At 39.5% G+C, this 17,048-nt stretch overlaps 1 protein-coding gene across 1 annotated transcript in view; it reads left to right on the plus strand.

Moving 5' to 3' along the window:
* The first annotated feature begins 1,629 nt into the window (after positions 1–1,629).
* LOC147474439 (uncharacterized) overlaps positions 1,630–17,048 on the plus strand; it is a 33,260-nt gene continuing 17,841 nt past the window's right edge. Inside the window, exon 1 of the mRNA XM_086585083.1 lies at positions 1,630–1,897. Coding sequence (XP_086441209.1) covers positions 1,630–1,897 — 268 coding nt within the window. The remainder of the gene's footprint in view (positions 1,898–17,048) is intronic.

Raw genomic sequence — 17,048 nt, forward strand, 5'->3', positions numbered from 1 at the left:
AGTCAAGTCATCAAGACTATCATTGAAGCATTCAACGCAGAGGAGGGGTGTTTAATAATACACATAGTTAATGTGTGACTAATTCTAGAGGATGTGAGCCTGACTTTTGGGCTACCAAAGCAGGGCGAGAATGTTGTTGAAGCAGTAAGTAAACCAGACAAGAAGTTGTTGAGTGGGGATGCACTTGATTTTAAAGTGAAATACTCCAACGCTAGCATCATCACCACTTCTGAAATTTGGAGTGCACTAGAAGGAGTTGTGAAGAAAGAAGATAAGGAGTCAATAGCTTACTTTGCCAAGCTGATGGTGTTATTTATGCTCAACTCCGTCTTCTTCACAAAATCAAATTTTACTCTGGCTTTAGCATACGTGCACTACGTCTATAGTTTCGAAGAAATGAATAAGGTGTCGTGGGCAACAACAATCTCCGACCACATGATGAAGCAAATTAGAAAACATAGTGCTAAAAGCCCAATGAGCACTACTACATGTGTGGTACAACTACTTGTAAACTTTAGTGGTATTATAGGTTTTATTATTGAGTGATTGAATAATAACCGTGTTTTTTTTATTTCATTTTTTTCAATGATAGTACTGGTTCTGCGAGCATACGGTGGACTTTATCTCACCGGTCAAGGATTATGAAACGCAATATCCTAGGTGTGAAAAGTGGGATCTGAGTGTGCTCAATCACAAGTTCCCACAAGTAGTAGGTGAGGGTTTGGACAAAAAGAGTAAAGCAAAGGTAAGTTTTGTATTTGATAAGTTAGCACCTAAAGATGAGCATGTAAGTTGATAACTTGAATTGTAAATTGTAAGTCAGTTTTCTAACCCATGCACTATATAAGGGATAAAGAGAGAGAGAGTGAAATAACTCTTTCTATGTGAGAAAGTTAGAGTAAACTTTTCTACGGTTTTCTTGAGAGAGAACAAAAGAGAGATTTGTGAGTGAGAGAGATCATTCCAAGTGAGTGAAGTGAGAGATCCTTTTTGTAATCCTCTATCTTGTTCATCTAGTAAATCATTGATCTCGCCGTGTGGATGTAGGCACATTGCCGAACCACGATTAATCCTCCTCTTGTGTGAGTGGGTTCTTTACATAGTCTCTACACTAGTTTAAGCTTGTTTGTTGATATTGTTGATTGGGTTTAATGCTTGAGTTATTTGTTGGAACTTTTGTCTTGGGTGAAAGATCACTCTTTTGGTGGTTGATCTAGTTGTAGTTGCACGTTTCTGCGATCAGTCGCAACATAAATTATTATACCAATAATATGGCATTTATACCAATAATATGACATTTATCAATAAAATTATGGATTATATGTTAGTCATGATAAATAATGGGATGTAGTTGTGGAGTATGTAATTTGAACTTCTTAATTGAATTTAAGTTTCCTTTCAGGCTAAAATTCCCTTGAAAGTTAGTAAAGAGCTCAGAGATATCACCGATGATGAACAATCCTTCTAACCCGATTGTATGAACCGAAAGAGACTGAGACTACATTAGAGATATGGAGGAGAAAACTGGTAAAGCCCCGAGCTGAGAATGTGTGACTTTGGAAAAATTACCTTGAGCTGATTGAAACAAAATGAAGCAAGGAATATGATTCTGGTCAAATAGGTGGGCACATGGAAGAGGGAGGTTTGATGGATGATGATAGCCCTGGCACGAATACTCACGATGAATTCCCTGATACAAACTCCACACCGACGGAAGGATCCACCCAAATTGTGGTTAATTTGCAACAAAATGATAGTGACCCAATGATGGAAGAACCAGAAATTGAAGAGGAGAGGAAAGAAGATTATTTGGGTGAAACAGGTGCGAATGTGGGAGATGGAGGTTTGATGGATCATGACAGCCCCAACTTTGATACTCCCGCAAATGAATCTCATGGTAAATGTCTCAGTACAGACTCGATTCCAGTGGAAGTACCCACCGAAATTGTGGATTATCTGTGACAAGGAGGTGCCTGGTGATAGAAGAACCACAACTTCAAGAGGAGGGGCGACAACATCTTCAAAAAGCAGAAGGTCACCCGATTACGACGGAAGAACCTCTTATTTGGGAGGAAATGTAGAAGCGAAAAGTCACAATTAGCCCGTCTACAATGGTGAAAAGAGTGAAGGGGGAGGAGAGGAAGCAAGAAAGAAAAGAGAAAAATGATAAATACTTTTTGTTCTATACAAGAAAGCGAAAAGGAGACCATAGATAGAGAAGAAGAGGCAAGGGAGAAAACCAAATCTGTAATTAATGAAGGTACGTTGCACAACCCGCACTAATGTAGTATATATATAATCATATGAAACTAAGATGGGGAGTGTAATTGCCTTGTGTGGAAATGCTCGGACTTGGTAGAAGTTGAAATATGGGGTTAGATAAGTGATAAGAGCCCAAAACTGTAGTTTTAACCCTGTAACAATCATACTTTTAGACCAATTATGTGAGTAATAATTAAGAGTTAACACTGATTACGTGTTTTTATGCATTTAAGGTTTCAAAGTCCATTATGTGCAGAAATGTGTCACTTTAGCGAGATAAAGGAGCAAAGGTCGGTTACTAAGGAGTTCCGTGATTAAAGGCCAAGATTCAAGAAGACAAAGCCTTTCTAAAGCCCGGTCAAAAGCTGAAAAGTCGACGCGGGCAGAAATAGCACACAAGTCAGTAGAACTTCCGTAGGCCGTATCTTTGGACTCAGACCTCGGAATGGGGCCTACCTTATGTCAAAACAACCGACTCGGAAAGAGATTTCCAATGGTCCAAGACTTGACCCAATCAGAGGAGCAGAAGTAGATGAAAAGTCTGTTGAAGCCAACTGCAGCTGAAGAGGCCTTTTTGGACTGAAAGAATTGGGTTTTGGGCCTGATTCTCTGGCCCAAAACATGGCTCCAAGCCCATGCACGATTTTTGGATCTGAAAGTATAAAAACCAAAGGTTCACTCTTTGTTAATGGTAGCTAGTTAGACCTAAAACCATATAGATAATTCTAGATCTAGTTTTCAGTAGATTAATTAAGTTTTAGTTCCATTTTCAATTCTTGTTTTAGATTAAGTCTTTGAATCATTGTTCTTGATTGATTAGATAAATAAAATAGTTATTTTGTCAATTTCGATTTTTGTCATCTCAATTTATAGATCTAGTTTTAATTCTTGTTGATTATCATTTCGTAGTTAAGTAGATTGAAACATTGTTAGTTAATTTAGTTAAGTTAGAATTTTAATATGATGAGTAGTTATAATTCAATGGGAAATGATGGTTTGATGACTTAAGGCTAAAACCTCCATTAGAGGGGTTGATGAAGCCTTGATGAAAACTTAGTGGTATAGTGTAGAAGCATTGTAGAATCTATTCCACTCTAGAAGGTCGTGATTAAGCCATGAGAATGGGTGGGCGACCTCACATGCTAGTTAGTATTAGGTAGAAATGCCATGAACACTAGGGATTAGAACTCGAATTTCTTGCCGTAAGAATGTAAGAATCGAGATACAAGAATCTATGCTAGGTTATTAAGTTGGATTCGAGGTGGATTCAATTCCCCTCTAATTCTTTATCTAGATTCAAAAATAATCATATTTCCATAGCATTCGTAGTTAAATTCAACATAATCAATCAATTTCATATAGGTATCGTAGTATAACACCCTTCGTAAAACTCTCATTAGACTTAAGACCGACAAATTAGACTATAAAACATTCCATGCTAGAGAACTAGGAGTGGAACGAATTTGTTACTCTACTTTATTTCGATAGAATTGAGAGTAGAAACTTTGATAAATATAGGCTCATAAGAAAGTTTTAGTTTACTTACGTTTTGAGTTCATCGTTCATTTCGTAGGTAAATTATTCATTTTATGTTTTATCAAATGGCGCCGCTGCCATCTTAGTTGCACTTTAGCATTGTTTTCATAGTAGAATAAGTCATTTTTAAGTCCAATTAAACCCACCCACCCTTGTTTGATTTATACTGTGGTTATCCGTTTCAGCGTTGAAAAATTTAGCGACAAAATTACACTGAGCGCGATCGCGCCTATAAGGAGCATACTTGTGCCCTATAGCCTGGAACCTTGAGTGCGACCGCCCCATACCCGGCGTGACCGCCCCTAAGTTCTTTCGAATACGGCGACCCGCGCTAAGTTATTAGAACAGGAGCGCGACGCTTCTAAGCGGCGCTAAGCCAACTTTAAGCCAAATTTTCGGATTTCTACAGGTTTGTTTCGAACTTCGATTTTTTAAGTTTTTCAGTGTTCTAACTTGTTATTTACACTGAACACGCGTAAACAAGACGCTATTCATAAGCGAAGCAAGAACGCTATCAGGTATTCCTTTCTTCCATACCTCGCATCTCAAGTTAGAGGTTTATACTAAAATATCAAGATTGTTTGGAGTGTTGTCGTGTTTAGACTTAGACTTGCATGAGATTAAGGTCTGGTCGGAGAAAAACACCGAACGTAATTAACCGTCAGCGTCAACAAACAAATCTATCGAGTATACCAATCACTACACCTCTAGCTACTATTCCACCAACCACACGGACATAATGGCTGAAGAAAAGAGACTCCTCTCTCCGACTTTTACAAAGCCTTGGCGATAGCCCTAAATCTTGCATCGTTCTAGCGGACCGGTGGGGATTTTCAAATTCCCCCAAACATATTTAATTTATTACCCGTTTTCCATGGTTCAGACCATGAAAAACCTTATCAACACATGTGTAGGATTGAACAAGTCCTTACAATATTCCATCATCCTACGGTTGTGCGGAACAAATTAAACCGAGGGTATTTCCCTTCACCTTAGCCCGATAAGGGCGTCTTGGTTAACTGCCCAAGCCTAACTCGTGGACTCGTGGGCTAAACTTGTTCAAATTTGTTTATGGAACATTTTACCCACCCCTAAAGACGGATGAGATGCTTTCCAAGATTCATTTTTTCCGACAAAATCCTCATGAATCATTTTCGGAGGCTTGGAATCGTTTCACCGATCTGCTTATAGAGTGTCCACACCATAACCTAGCAAAAGACACGTTAGTACGTGCCTTTTTCAAAGGACTTCAACATCACCATAAAGAAGTCCTTGACATAATGAATGGGGGTAGTTTCCTAAGTAAAGGAGCCTTGGAGGCTTACAAATTTTTAGAAGATCAAACTAAACGTAATAACAATTGGGGGGTAGTGATGATATCCCCCGCGCTATTAGTTCTTCTTCAACAGTTAAGGCCGCCGGTATGTTTGAGATGAAACCCGATCTAGAACTAAAAAATTTAATCGAATCTCTAACTAAAAAGGTTGAGGCTATTTATGTGCAACAAAAGCCTATCCCCGTCATGAATGTTAACTCCAACCCATGTAATGTCTGTTTAAGTCATGAGCACCCTGAATCCTATTGTCCTCTTGCCTATGAACAACAACAATTAGAGCAAGACAATGTTTGCTCCATTAATAGCTATCCTATTCCTAATGCCCCATGGAGACAACATCCCAACTTTAGTTGGCGAAACAATCAACAAGTTTCACCTCCAAGGGTTAATAACCAAAATGTTAGGCAAGTGAACAACTATAATCAAGCTCCACCTAGGCAGGGACAGGGGACAAAGTCGGGAAATTATAATAATTATAACAACCAAAGCAACCCGACAAGGTTTAGCACAAGGTCGGGGTAATTATAATAGTTATAATACCAATAGAGGTATCGTTCGGTTAACAATAGTAACTATCACAACCCACCCATAAATAATCAGCGTGAGATAGTTCGGTCGCACCACTGTGACTACTACACAATCACATCCGGATCATTATAGGCGCCTTTATACAGGTTACCCAACAACTTTTCCAATCAATGACTCAATCAAACCAACAGATCTTACAATCCATAAATCAGGGCATACAACAGTTAGCCCAAGAGAAAGCCCAACCAAAAGGCGTGTTTTCAGGACAAGCTATACCAAACCCTAAAACAGCAAACACAGCCTTTGAGGTAAACGGTAATACTAGCACGCAAACTACAATCGTAGGTGATCTAAATGCCATCACCACCCTCCATTCTGGAAGTGTGGTTGATAACAAAGTAACTATGCCTATAGTTACCCCATCAGTACTCCCTACACCGGATATCGAACTAGATACCAAAATAGAAACTGAAGAGCCTACCACTGTAGAGGTACCAGTTAAACCACAACCTAAGAAACAGAAAGCCAAGGTTACACATCAAGTCGAGCCATACGCTAAAATAGAAGCGAAACCACCGTTCCTCAAAAATTAGCCATGCTAACCGGGGATACCAACTTGAGGGGATTAGGAACGTTTTCAAAAATCTAACGATAAGCCTTCCTTTTCTCGAAGCTATTAAAAAGCTACCTAATCACGCTAAGTTTCTTAAAGAGTTGTGCACTACTAGGCGTAAGACCAACATACCTAAAGACGCCTTTCTAACTGAACAATTCCCAACTTTATCCGAAAATAATGGAATTGTTAAGTACAAGGACCCTGGTCGTCCTACTGTAAAATGCACCTTAGGAGATTCCCACACGACGACCGCGTTATTAGACCTGGGGGAGAGTGTTAACTTACTCCCCTATTATTTGTATAAACAAATAGGTCTACAGGAAATGCAACCTACAAAAATAACATTGCAATTAGCGGACAGGTCAATTAAGTATCCTAAGGGTGTAGTGGAAAATGTGCTTGTTAAGGTTCAGGATTTCTACTATCCTGCTGATTTTGTTATCCTCGATACAGAAGTCGCTAACGACTCTGTACCAATCATCTTAGGGTGCCCCTTCTTAGCAACTGCCAATGCACTTATAAATTGCCGCGATGGTAAGATGTCCTTATCTTTTAGCCATCTTACAGTTGAGGTAAATGTTTTTAAAATGATGAAACAATTACCAGATTCGTCTATAGATGGGGAGGTTAGCATGATCGAGAGCTTAGCTCAAGATTATTTTAACAACACGTTTCCTGAAAACAATATGTACAAATTCCTTTCTTTTGGAACTTCAGATTTTGTAAATGACTCCTACTTAGAGGAAGTCAACACCATCCTTGAGTCCACACCAATTGTAGACCGCCCGGTTGCTCCACATATTGAGTATGAAGACTTGCTACCTAAGCAAGTATTCATTATGCAAAATGAAGACCCAACGAAAAACATCTATTAATTTTCCTTCCACGATTGCTTAAACCTCTTCCCCCAGAATTAAAATATATTCAACTTGATCCGGATGGTAGTCATCCGGTAATTATATCTTCTTTGTTATCTAAGAATGAAGAGACACGTTTAATCCGGGTGATTAGGGAACATCGATCTGCGATTGGTTGGTCCCTAGCCGACATTAAGGGAATTGACCCTAATGTTTGCACTCATCGTATCCATTTGGAGGATAACGCGAAGATTTTCGCGAACCTCGGCCCGCTTGAACCCCGCCATGAAAGAGGTGGTTAGGGAAGAAGTCTTATGATTACTCGATCGCGGGTATCATATACCCAATCTCTGATAGCGAATGGGTAAGCCCCATTCATGTAGTTCCTAAGAAATCGGGAGTTACCATGGTGCGTAGCGGGAAGGGTTACTATGTTATCACACAAGGTCCTATGAAATGGAGGATCTGTATTGATTACATGACGTTTAAATGCTATGACACGAAAGGATCACTTTCCTTTACCTTTTATAGATCAAATGCTCGAGCGCCTAGCTGGTCATGCTTTTTTTTATTGTTTTACGGATGGCTACTCGGGCTATTTTCAGATTATTATTGATATTGATGACCAAGAAAAGACTACCTTCACATGTCCCTTTGGAACGTATGCCTATAAACGAATGCCTTTTGGCCTTTGTAATGCTCCCCGGTACCTTCCGGTGTGTATGCTTCATATATTTAATGACATGGTAAGCTTTATGGAAGTTTTCATGGATTATTTTTCTATCTATGGAGACTCCTTCACGGATATTTGTCTAACTTTGTCTAAGGTTTCTTTGACACGGTGTGAAGAAAAGAGCCTCGTTTTTAAATTGGGAAAAGTGTCATTTCATGGTGAAAAGGGCATAGTACTAGGTCACATCGTATCTAGTGATGGCATCGAAGTAGATAAAGCCAAACCCGGATAAGATAGCGACCCTACCTAAACCACGGATTGTCCGTGATATTAGAGCCTTTCTAGGCATGCGCAGGTTTTATAGGCGGTTTATTAAAGACTTCTCGAAAATAGCTAGGCCCTTAACTAATCTTCTTTTGAAAGATGCAATCTTTGATTTTAATTTTAAGCAGACGTTGGGCTTTTGAAACTTTAAAAGCTGCCCTAACCTCTGCACCAATTATACTGACCTCTTGATTAGTCTAAACCTTTCGAACTCATGTGTGATGCTAGTGAGTATGCAGTTAGTGCGATCTTGGGACAAAACTAGATAATAAGTCCACTATTATTTATTATGCTAGTAAAACCTTAAACGATGCTCAACGGAAATTATTCAACTACAGAAAAAGAATTCTTAGCTGTCATTTATGCTTTAGATAAGTTTCGTCCTTATTTGGTTGGTTCTCAAACTTTAGTTTACACGGACCATGCAACCCTTAAGTACCTTCTTGCAAAGAAGGATGCTAAGCAGAGATTAATCCGTTGGATCCTTCTCCTACAAGAGTTCACATTAGAAATAAAAGACAAAAGAGGGGTCGAAAACGTAGTTGCCGACCACTTATCTAGACTCACAAACGACGATCAGAGTGATTCTGAGTCCATACCGGACTCTTTTCCTGATGAGCATCTGTATGCGATTTTTTCAGCACCATGGTATGCTGACATTGTAAATTATTTAGGGCCTGATGTTATGCCTTATAATTGGTCAAGAAATGAACGTAAGAAGTTCTTGGCCAGAGTTAAGTTATACTACTGGGATGAGCCATACCTTTTTAAGTATTGTGCGGATCAGATTATTCGTCGTTGTATTCCCCAGTGGGAATATAATGAAGTTCTATCATTCTGCCATGACAAAGAGTGTGGTGGCCATTTTAGTGGGATGAAAACAGCCGCTAAAGTGCTTCAATGTGGATTTTATTGGCCTACCCTTTTTAAGGATTCCCAAGTGCATTGCAAGACGTGTATTCGTTGCCAACAACTTGGGCGAATCACGAAGCGTAATATGATGCCATTAAATCCAATCTTGATAGTAGAAATTTTTGACGTTTGGGGCATTGATTTCATGGGTCCTTTCCTGATTTCCCACGGTTTCATTTATATTCTAGTTGCCGTGGACTACGTGTCTAAATGGATAGAGACCCTAGCTTGCCGTAGCAATGACCATAAGACCGTTGTATTTTTTATTAAAGAATATATTTTCTGTCGATTTGGCATTCCTAAAGCCATCATTAGTGATGGTGGAACACATTTTTGTAACAGAGTTGTTGCATCCCTAGTGAAAAAGTATGGAGTTACACACAAAGTAGCAACTCCTTATCATCCACAAACTAGCGGACAAGTAGAATTTTCTAATAGGGAAATTAAAAAGATTTTAGTAACAACTGTAAACCCCGATAGGAAAGATCGGGTCAAGCGTCTATCGGATGTCTTATGGAAGTATAAAACTGCTTTCAAAACTCCTATAGGTATGTCTCCCTTTAGACTTGTATTTGGGAAACCATGTCATTTGCCCGTTGAATTAGAGCACCGTGCTCTGTGGGCTATAAAAAGCCTTAACTTCAATATTGATGAGGCAGGTGTCAAACGCAAGTTGCAATTGAATAAGCTTGAAGAAATCCGTAGCGATTCTTACGATCTTGCGAAGGATTATAAAGCTAACATGAAACGTGTTCATGATAAACAAATCTTGCGCAAAGAGTTTGTGGTCGGTCAAAAGGTCTTGTTTTACAACTCCCGTCTACATATTTTCCCAGGAAAACTAAAACCTCGTTCGTCTGGCCTTTTTCTGGTTACTGAAGTCATCCCTTATGGGGCAATCACCTTGGTAAATCCAAATGACAACAGTACCTTTCAAGTTAATGGTCAACGGTTAAAACATTTTCACGAACTTCTGTCCCCTGATGTAGAGGAAGTCCTTTTATAGGACCCTGTCTATGAGGATTGACCTTTGTCATTGGTGTACTTCCTTTCACTTCCATATAGTGGTAAGTGCACCATTTAGGTAACCGGGCCCTCCATATGGAGTGTGTGGCTGTAAGTACCAGATCCTAAGTCCACGGTTAACATAATTCACGTTTTCTACTTTTGCATGTTTTCTCAGTTTTTGAGTCATGTTCCTCTATGGGGTGAATTATGTATTTTTTGTTTTTCGTTTTTCTTATAATAAACTAATAAAAAAAAATAAAAAAAAATAATAAAAAAAAATTCTTAATCATAGAAATAGCAATCCAACATGTCTTGGGAATCTGACTTTAAACGACCCGCGTTAGAAGAAATTTTGTGTTTAAAAATTTGTTTGGGGGTGGGCAATCGGTCTTTCCATCTGGATTGCTCGAACTTTCCATTTGTGTTGCTTAGGCCCATTACTTGTAGTTCAGTTGGGTTGACGTAATCTAAACTTAGATTTCCTTCGTTCGCATAACTTACGTCACACACGCACTTCGAGGCGTTTTTCCACCCTCTTATACCTCACCCATGGTTGGAATTGAGTGTTTTATGGATCATTGGATTGGAAATTCTCTACTGATCATTTCTATAACTCATTCGCCAAGATCGGGCCAGTAACGAAGCGGCAAATTGAATTTGAAATTGCGCGAAAAATCGGAAAATTTCAGAATTCAAATTGGGCTTGGGCCCAAACCCGCGCGACGCACGCATCGCGTCTCCTTCAAAAAAAAAAAAAAAAAAAACGCACAGTTCTTTCCCTTTCAATCCCGCCGGTTACCAAGTTTAAATCAAACCTTGAACACCAAAATAAAAAAAAAAAAATAGAGAGAGAGAGAGAAGAAAACCTAACTACACCCACACCAAGATATTCAAATCCAACTAAAATCCTCTCCAAACCATTACCACCACCAACCTAACTCCGAAAAACAGCCACCAATTCAAGTAACCACCACCACCACCGTTATTTTTAGTTGTTTTTCTTCAAACTCGCCTCCCCCACAGTCTACAAAACCATTAGTTGTCTCAGAAACTTCAATGGCACTACGACGAAGAATTTTGCCGGAGCACGCGTTTGCTTCCGACAGCTTCGCGCCATTTTACGACGCGGAGATGATTAGGAGGCATTGGAACAATTTGTGGTACTTTCGACCGAGGAGTTCTATCACTATGATTTGGTAGAACAGTTTTATAAGAAGCGAGAATTAGAGGGGGATAGGATTTTCATAAAGGTAGCAGGAACGAGGAGGGAAGTAACGAGACAGTTGTTGGCTGAACTGTTAGGAATTACGCTTGAAAGCAACCTGGTAATGACAATTCAGGAATCCCGATATATTTGGAGTTCCGCTTTGATGAAGGATACTTGTCGTGGAGGGTGAATACAATCCGACATCTCATTCGTCCATGATCGACCACGAGAACCAATCAACGGGTTGTAGCTCGGTGGATTGGTAGGAACGCCCTCGGGAAAGACAAAGTCGGTGATATCGCCTGCAATGTCCGCGACGTTCTCGGATTTTGCAAACAAATAAGTATAATTTCTGCATCCTCGATTTAATGTTTAATGTGATTCGAGGAGTGGGGAAGAGCTTGGCCTCTTTCCGTATTGATCACTAAGATCATGCTCTCCTTTAGAGCTGTCGCAAGATCTGCTCCTATTAAGATCAAATTGCATTCTAATGCAAGTATCTATATGGATTGCATCCAAGAGACTTGGCCGTTGTCTGAAGAAAAAATGGTTGAGTCGGAGGATGAAAGGGAGGATATGACATGTATGGATGACGATGCATTAGATAAATGTAGTTCTAATTTAGAACACATGCAAGTATTGCAAACTGCCTTGCGTTGTGTTTATGGTATTTGTGAAGATATCCGAGATAGACAGATTGTAGTTCGAAAGAAGCAAAGCGAACCTTCGATGAGACTTGAAATGCTCGAAGGGTTCGGGGACGATATTTTGTCTAACATGGAGACTATCCACCAACATCAACAAGCCCAGTATGCAGTACTCCGGACTGAGATGGAAGCACAGCGCTTGTTCCGAATAGAGATGCTACGACGCATGCCACCCATGGAGGACTCTGTTTCAGCCGAGTCCGACAGGCATGAGCGTCGTCGCCAAAGGACAGATGGTTCAAGCCATTCTCCATGCCAGGACCAATCTCCATCTCAGGGCCCATCTTCATCACATGGCTAGGTGTTCACCATCAGTTGTGTTCACTGTTATTTCATGGTTTTGATTGTTTTATTAGTTGGATTTTAATTAAGTAGTTAAATTTAAATATTAATGTGTTTGTTTTATGTTGTTTGGATTTAAATTTTATTTTTAATATAATTGGTTAATTTCGAGTACTGCTTGTTTTTATCATTAATCCCACCTTCCCGACTTGTTTGGGGGTGGTAATATTTATACCGAGCATAATTCGTTATATGATCATCTGCGGTAAAGTTGTCTTGGAGGAAAGGTTGAGAATTTGGCCGATATCGGCATATCTATGATTTGTGTGGTGGTAGCATGAAATCTAGGAGAGTTTAGAAGTTACTATTCTAAATCCAGTATAAAAGATACCAGGATTTTTAGAAAATCAAGAAGATGGTTTGTTTCCGTTTTCGGGTTTGGAATCTTTCTATTTCCGGAAATTGCCTTTAAACAATTTGGCAACTTGCCGATTCGTTTTAAAGCAGTAACCTATTTAAACCCCTTCATTCTACACTAACAAACCACACTACACCCCACCATCATCCCTCACCTTTCACTCCAAGTTTTTCCTTCTTTTTCCTCCAAACTTACGTTTCAAAGACTTACGCGCCGCCTCGGCTGCCGAGCATAATACACTTCCGAAAGTTTTCGAAAGTTTACTCGAGAGCGCGACCTATTTGGAAGCGACTTCAGCAAACACTGTTATTGCAAAAACCCACGAGCGACCGCTTCTAAGCGAAAGCGTGCACACCGCCTTATACAGGAACGCGGAAAATTCAAATTTTCAGAGGATCATTCCGGGATTTTTTGGAACTGTTCAAAGAGTAGTTGAGATGACATCTCCTATAGTCATACCAACAGTCTTTTCGAAGATGTGTTAGCAATCGAGACCTATGGACATTGGTTCCGAACCACGGGATCCTGCGATTAGGATGGCATCATCTACCGGTAAGTGATGACGATTCATATTCACCACGACTTCATCGCTTATTTCTATGACCACGTTAAATTCTATTGTAATCGGGATGGAGAACAAGAATTCTCCGTCGTAGTCGATGACACGACACATCAATTCAATAAAAATGTGGTCACTTTAGTTTCGTGGATTACCAATACGATCCTCGTTCACACATGGGCATATATGACCGATAATGCATACCTTTATGATTATACATATTTCCATGAGTATTATGGGGAGGGTATTTTCGAGTAATGGACCAGGCGATATAGCATTGCCCTTGGTAGCCTTTTCAGAATAACGTCCGTATTTTTTATATCGTATTTTTATAATTATTAATTAATTAAATTATTTATTTTCAAAATTAAATTGACCGACTCGGGATATGTGGGCCGGTTTTGGGCCGAAGTTCGTGTTGGGCTTGGGTTTGGACCCAAGTATATAAACACTTTTCTAGAAAATAGGGTTAAGAGAATAATAAAATATTAAAAATGGAGGCAGAGATGAAATTTGGATTTTACGGAGGGTGGAGGACGGCTCGGACTCGGAGAAATTCGTAGGAGCTGTTCATACAGGTGAGTAGCTATTTTGCTATTTCACCGAACTTATGGTTTTCTGTGTATTGATATTGTTCATTATCCATTGTATTGGACTTCGTGCCATTGGTTTTATTAAATTTTGTTTAATTTCGGATTTGTATTAAGAGTTTAAACTGTCGAAACTTTGGTAAAATTGGTTTTTTTGAACTGTTAAAGCTTCGGAAGCTTGAAACTCCCACAGACGCTAATGGCGTCGACTGTCGTTTTGTGTGTTTTTAAATTTGTCGGCTTGAATGGGTTATTGTTGTGTTATTTGGTTTGGAACTTCAAGGGCCTTGAATGGCGGTCGGATCGAGGGGCGACCACGCATCTTATCTGGCGGTTGGGCTGTTTTTGGATTGGGGGTTGTCTTGGTTGGGTGAGAATGGATGAGTGGGGGTTTGAGTGAGTGCTGGAGGTTGGTTGTTGGTGAATGGACGAGCTGCCAAAGCTTTGAGGGAAGCTTTAATGGCGCCGAACGTTTTACTGTGTTACTGAACGATGCGTTTTTGTCTTGATTTTTCATTGTTTTGAACGATTTTGGTTATTGTTGTTTGGGGTTTGATGAATGGCGGTTGAGGGGGCTGTCGATTGGAGCTTGGAGCAAGCTTTAATGGCAGTCCGAAATTTGTAGATCTAGATTGGTGAAGTTTGGTTTTTTATCTTTTGAGATTGTTGCCTTTGTTAATGTTAGTGGGTTTTTCATTTGGAGTAAAACCGCCTAGTTTAATGGGGTGGTTGTGTGGAGGTTGGTGGTGGCCGGATTTGGGCTGCTGTTGGTGGAGGAGAAGATGAACAGTAACAAACCGATTTTGGGCTTGGGCCAAATCGGTTGGGCCAAAAACATTAGTTTGGTTGGGCCGGTTTTTAGTTAAGTTGTTGGGCCGAAATGTTTTATTGGCTTGGCCGAAATTTCAATAGTGGTTGGACCGAAATTTCAGTTTAGTGTTAGTTGTGGGCCGAGTTCTATTCCGGATTTGGGCCAAACTAATTAGCTGTTTTGGGCCAGTTCAGTCTAAAGTTTTTGGGCCCGTTTCTAATATTGTTTGGGACCAGTCCATTGGACTTAAAATAGATCTAAGTGGATCTCTAAATGTTTAAACTTTCGGGTTCTAAGGTTTGGGCTTGGCCAGTTGGGTCCGAACCATGACCTTGGTCATGAGCCCATGAGCCATGCACCTTTGACCTTAGCCATGAACCATGGCTATGACCCTGAACCTGTCGAACACGGAAACGACAGTTTGACTTTGACAATGATGAATTGACTTTGACCAGGACCTGTTGACTTTGACCAGGACAGTTTGACTTTGACCAGGACATGTTGACTTTGACTTTGACTAGGACATGTTGACTTTGACTTTGACCATGACATGTTGAGTTTGACCTTGACCATGATGGGTTGACATTTGACCGTTGACTTTGACCGTTGACTGTTGACTTTGACTGTTGACCGTTGACTTTGACCATTGACTGGGAATGTTGACTTTTCCAGTTTTTCACATATTTGATTATATGGATAAATATAGTAATAAAATATTGTTGAGATTGTATAACTTGGTTGGTCCTTATCTAATTTAGATTTGATGTGAGTAGTGTGTAAAACATATATATATTGGGCTTTGATTGTGGACTGTGGACTATTTATTTGTACTACGTTTTATGTGTATATTATATGGACACATATAGTAATAAAATGCTGTGGAAGCTTGTATAATTTGGTGGTCATTATCTAAGAAAGATTTGACCTTGATGTTGTGTATTTTTGACACGTGATGATATTGATATGTTAGGAGACATTATATTCCTAATACGTTATAATAAAGATGTATGCGATACGTTGAAGCATTGTGACATGATATAATATGTTGGGGTATATATATTAATGTAATATTTTTGGAGGAATGTATATAAACGCTCCATTGTTATATATGTGAGATGCTACTATGAGGTAGCATAGTATTGGTGAATATTTGCCCACGGGAGTGTGGTGTAGTGCAATAATATATTGGCACGTGAAAGAATGAAAGTGACTATGAGATATAATTTAGATGTTTCTAGATATTATGGCTTAGTGCAATAACGTAATTGACCTGCACGCGATGTAGTGGAATGTTTATGAGTCATTAATGTATGACACCTGAATAAATTACATAACGAAAATCCTAGAACCTGACTACCACAACTCATGTGATTGGCCCTTCCGTTTGATTAATCCGAATGGCCTTCGGCGCCCCTTCCGGGCGTTTCGATTAATCTGAATGGCCTTCGGTGCCTTCCGGCGCGTTCAATAAAATTTGAATGGCCCTCTCCGGCGAGCCGAATAGTAACTTTTGATTATTCCGTCAAAAAATAGAACGATGATGCGCAATATTTTTATGCCGAATAGTGGCAGTACTTACATAATTGCTTTCGTGTGAGGATTTACCTGGTGTGCGGCATCCCGCTCAGGGTGGTTACGCACGGAGTGGTTCATTATGTAAGGGGAGGCATGTGGATGTACATGTTCGGCGTTGGGTAGCGATTGTGGTAGCCAGGGAAACTAGGTAAGACATAGATACGACGTGATTTTAGGGACACACAAAGAAAGTCTAAACTAATATAATTATGGTAATATGTTGGTAAATGATATATCTCTAGATAGATGATTGTATATGTTTGGATGGTTAGTAGTTTAGTTATAACCTAAGGCGCCTCGTGGAGGAACTAAATGCCTTATTTATGATGCGTATAGTTTGTTGTGTGGTTAGTGGGAAGTTAAGGCGCCTCAGGGAAGGAACTACCTGCCTAGATTATTGTACTTAAAGATGTTGTATTAGTCGTTGAAAGTTAAGGCGCCTCGGTGGAGGAACTAACTGCCGTATGGAGTATGTATATATTTGTATAAGTATATGTTGTTTTTAGAGCTACTCACACCAGCATTTTTATAATGCTGACCCGATTTGCATGTTTGCTTATCGGGTGTGTTCATTCAATGAACATAGTTGATAAGTTTTGACAGGTTTAGTGTTGAAGAAGGTCGGCTGCTGCTTGTGGTTTGCGTTATCGTTGCATCTCAGGATTTGTTTTGTTTTCCCTTGAGGTGATATAGAATTTCAGTCTAGACAATGTTTTTGTATTTTCATTTGTAAATTTTATTAAAGAGTTATTGAAAGGAGAGTTGTAACCTAATCTTATTTGTGAATCTTTGTCATGAAGAAGATTTTTGTATAATAGAAATTTTTATTGGTTTTTAATTATCCGCA

The sequence above is a fragment of the Coptis chinensis genome, chromosome 9 (assembly GCF_015680905.1).
Source record: "Coptis chinensis isolate HL-2020 chromosome 9, ASM1568090v1, whole genome shotgun sequence".
Classification (NCBI taxonomy): Eukaryota; Viridiplantae; Streptophyta; class Magnoliopsida; order Ranunculales; family Ranunculaceae; genus Coptis; species Coptis chinensis.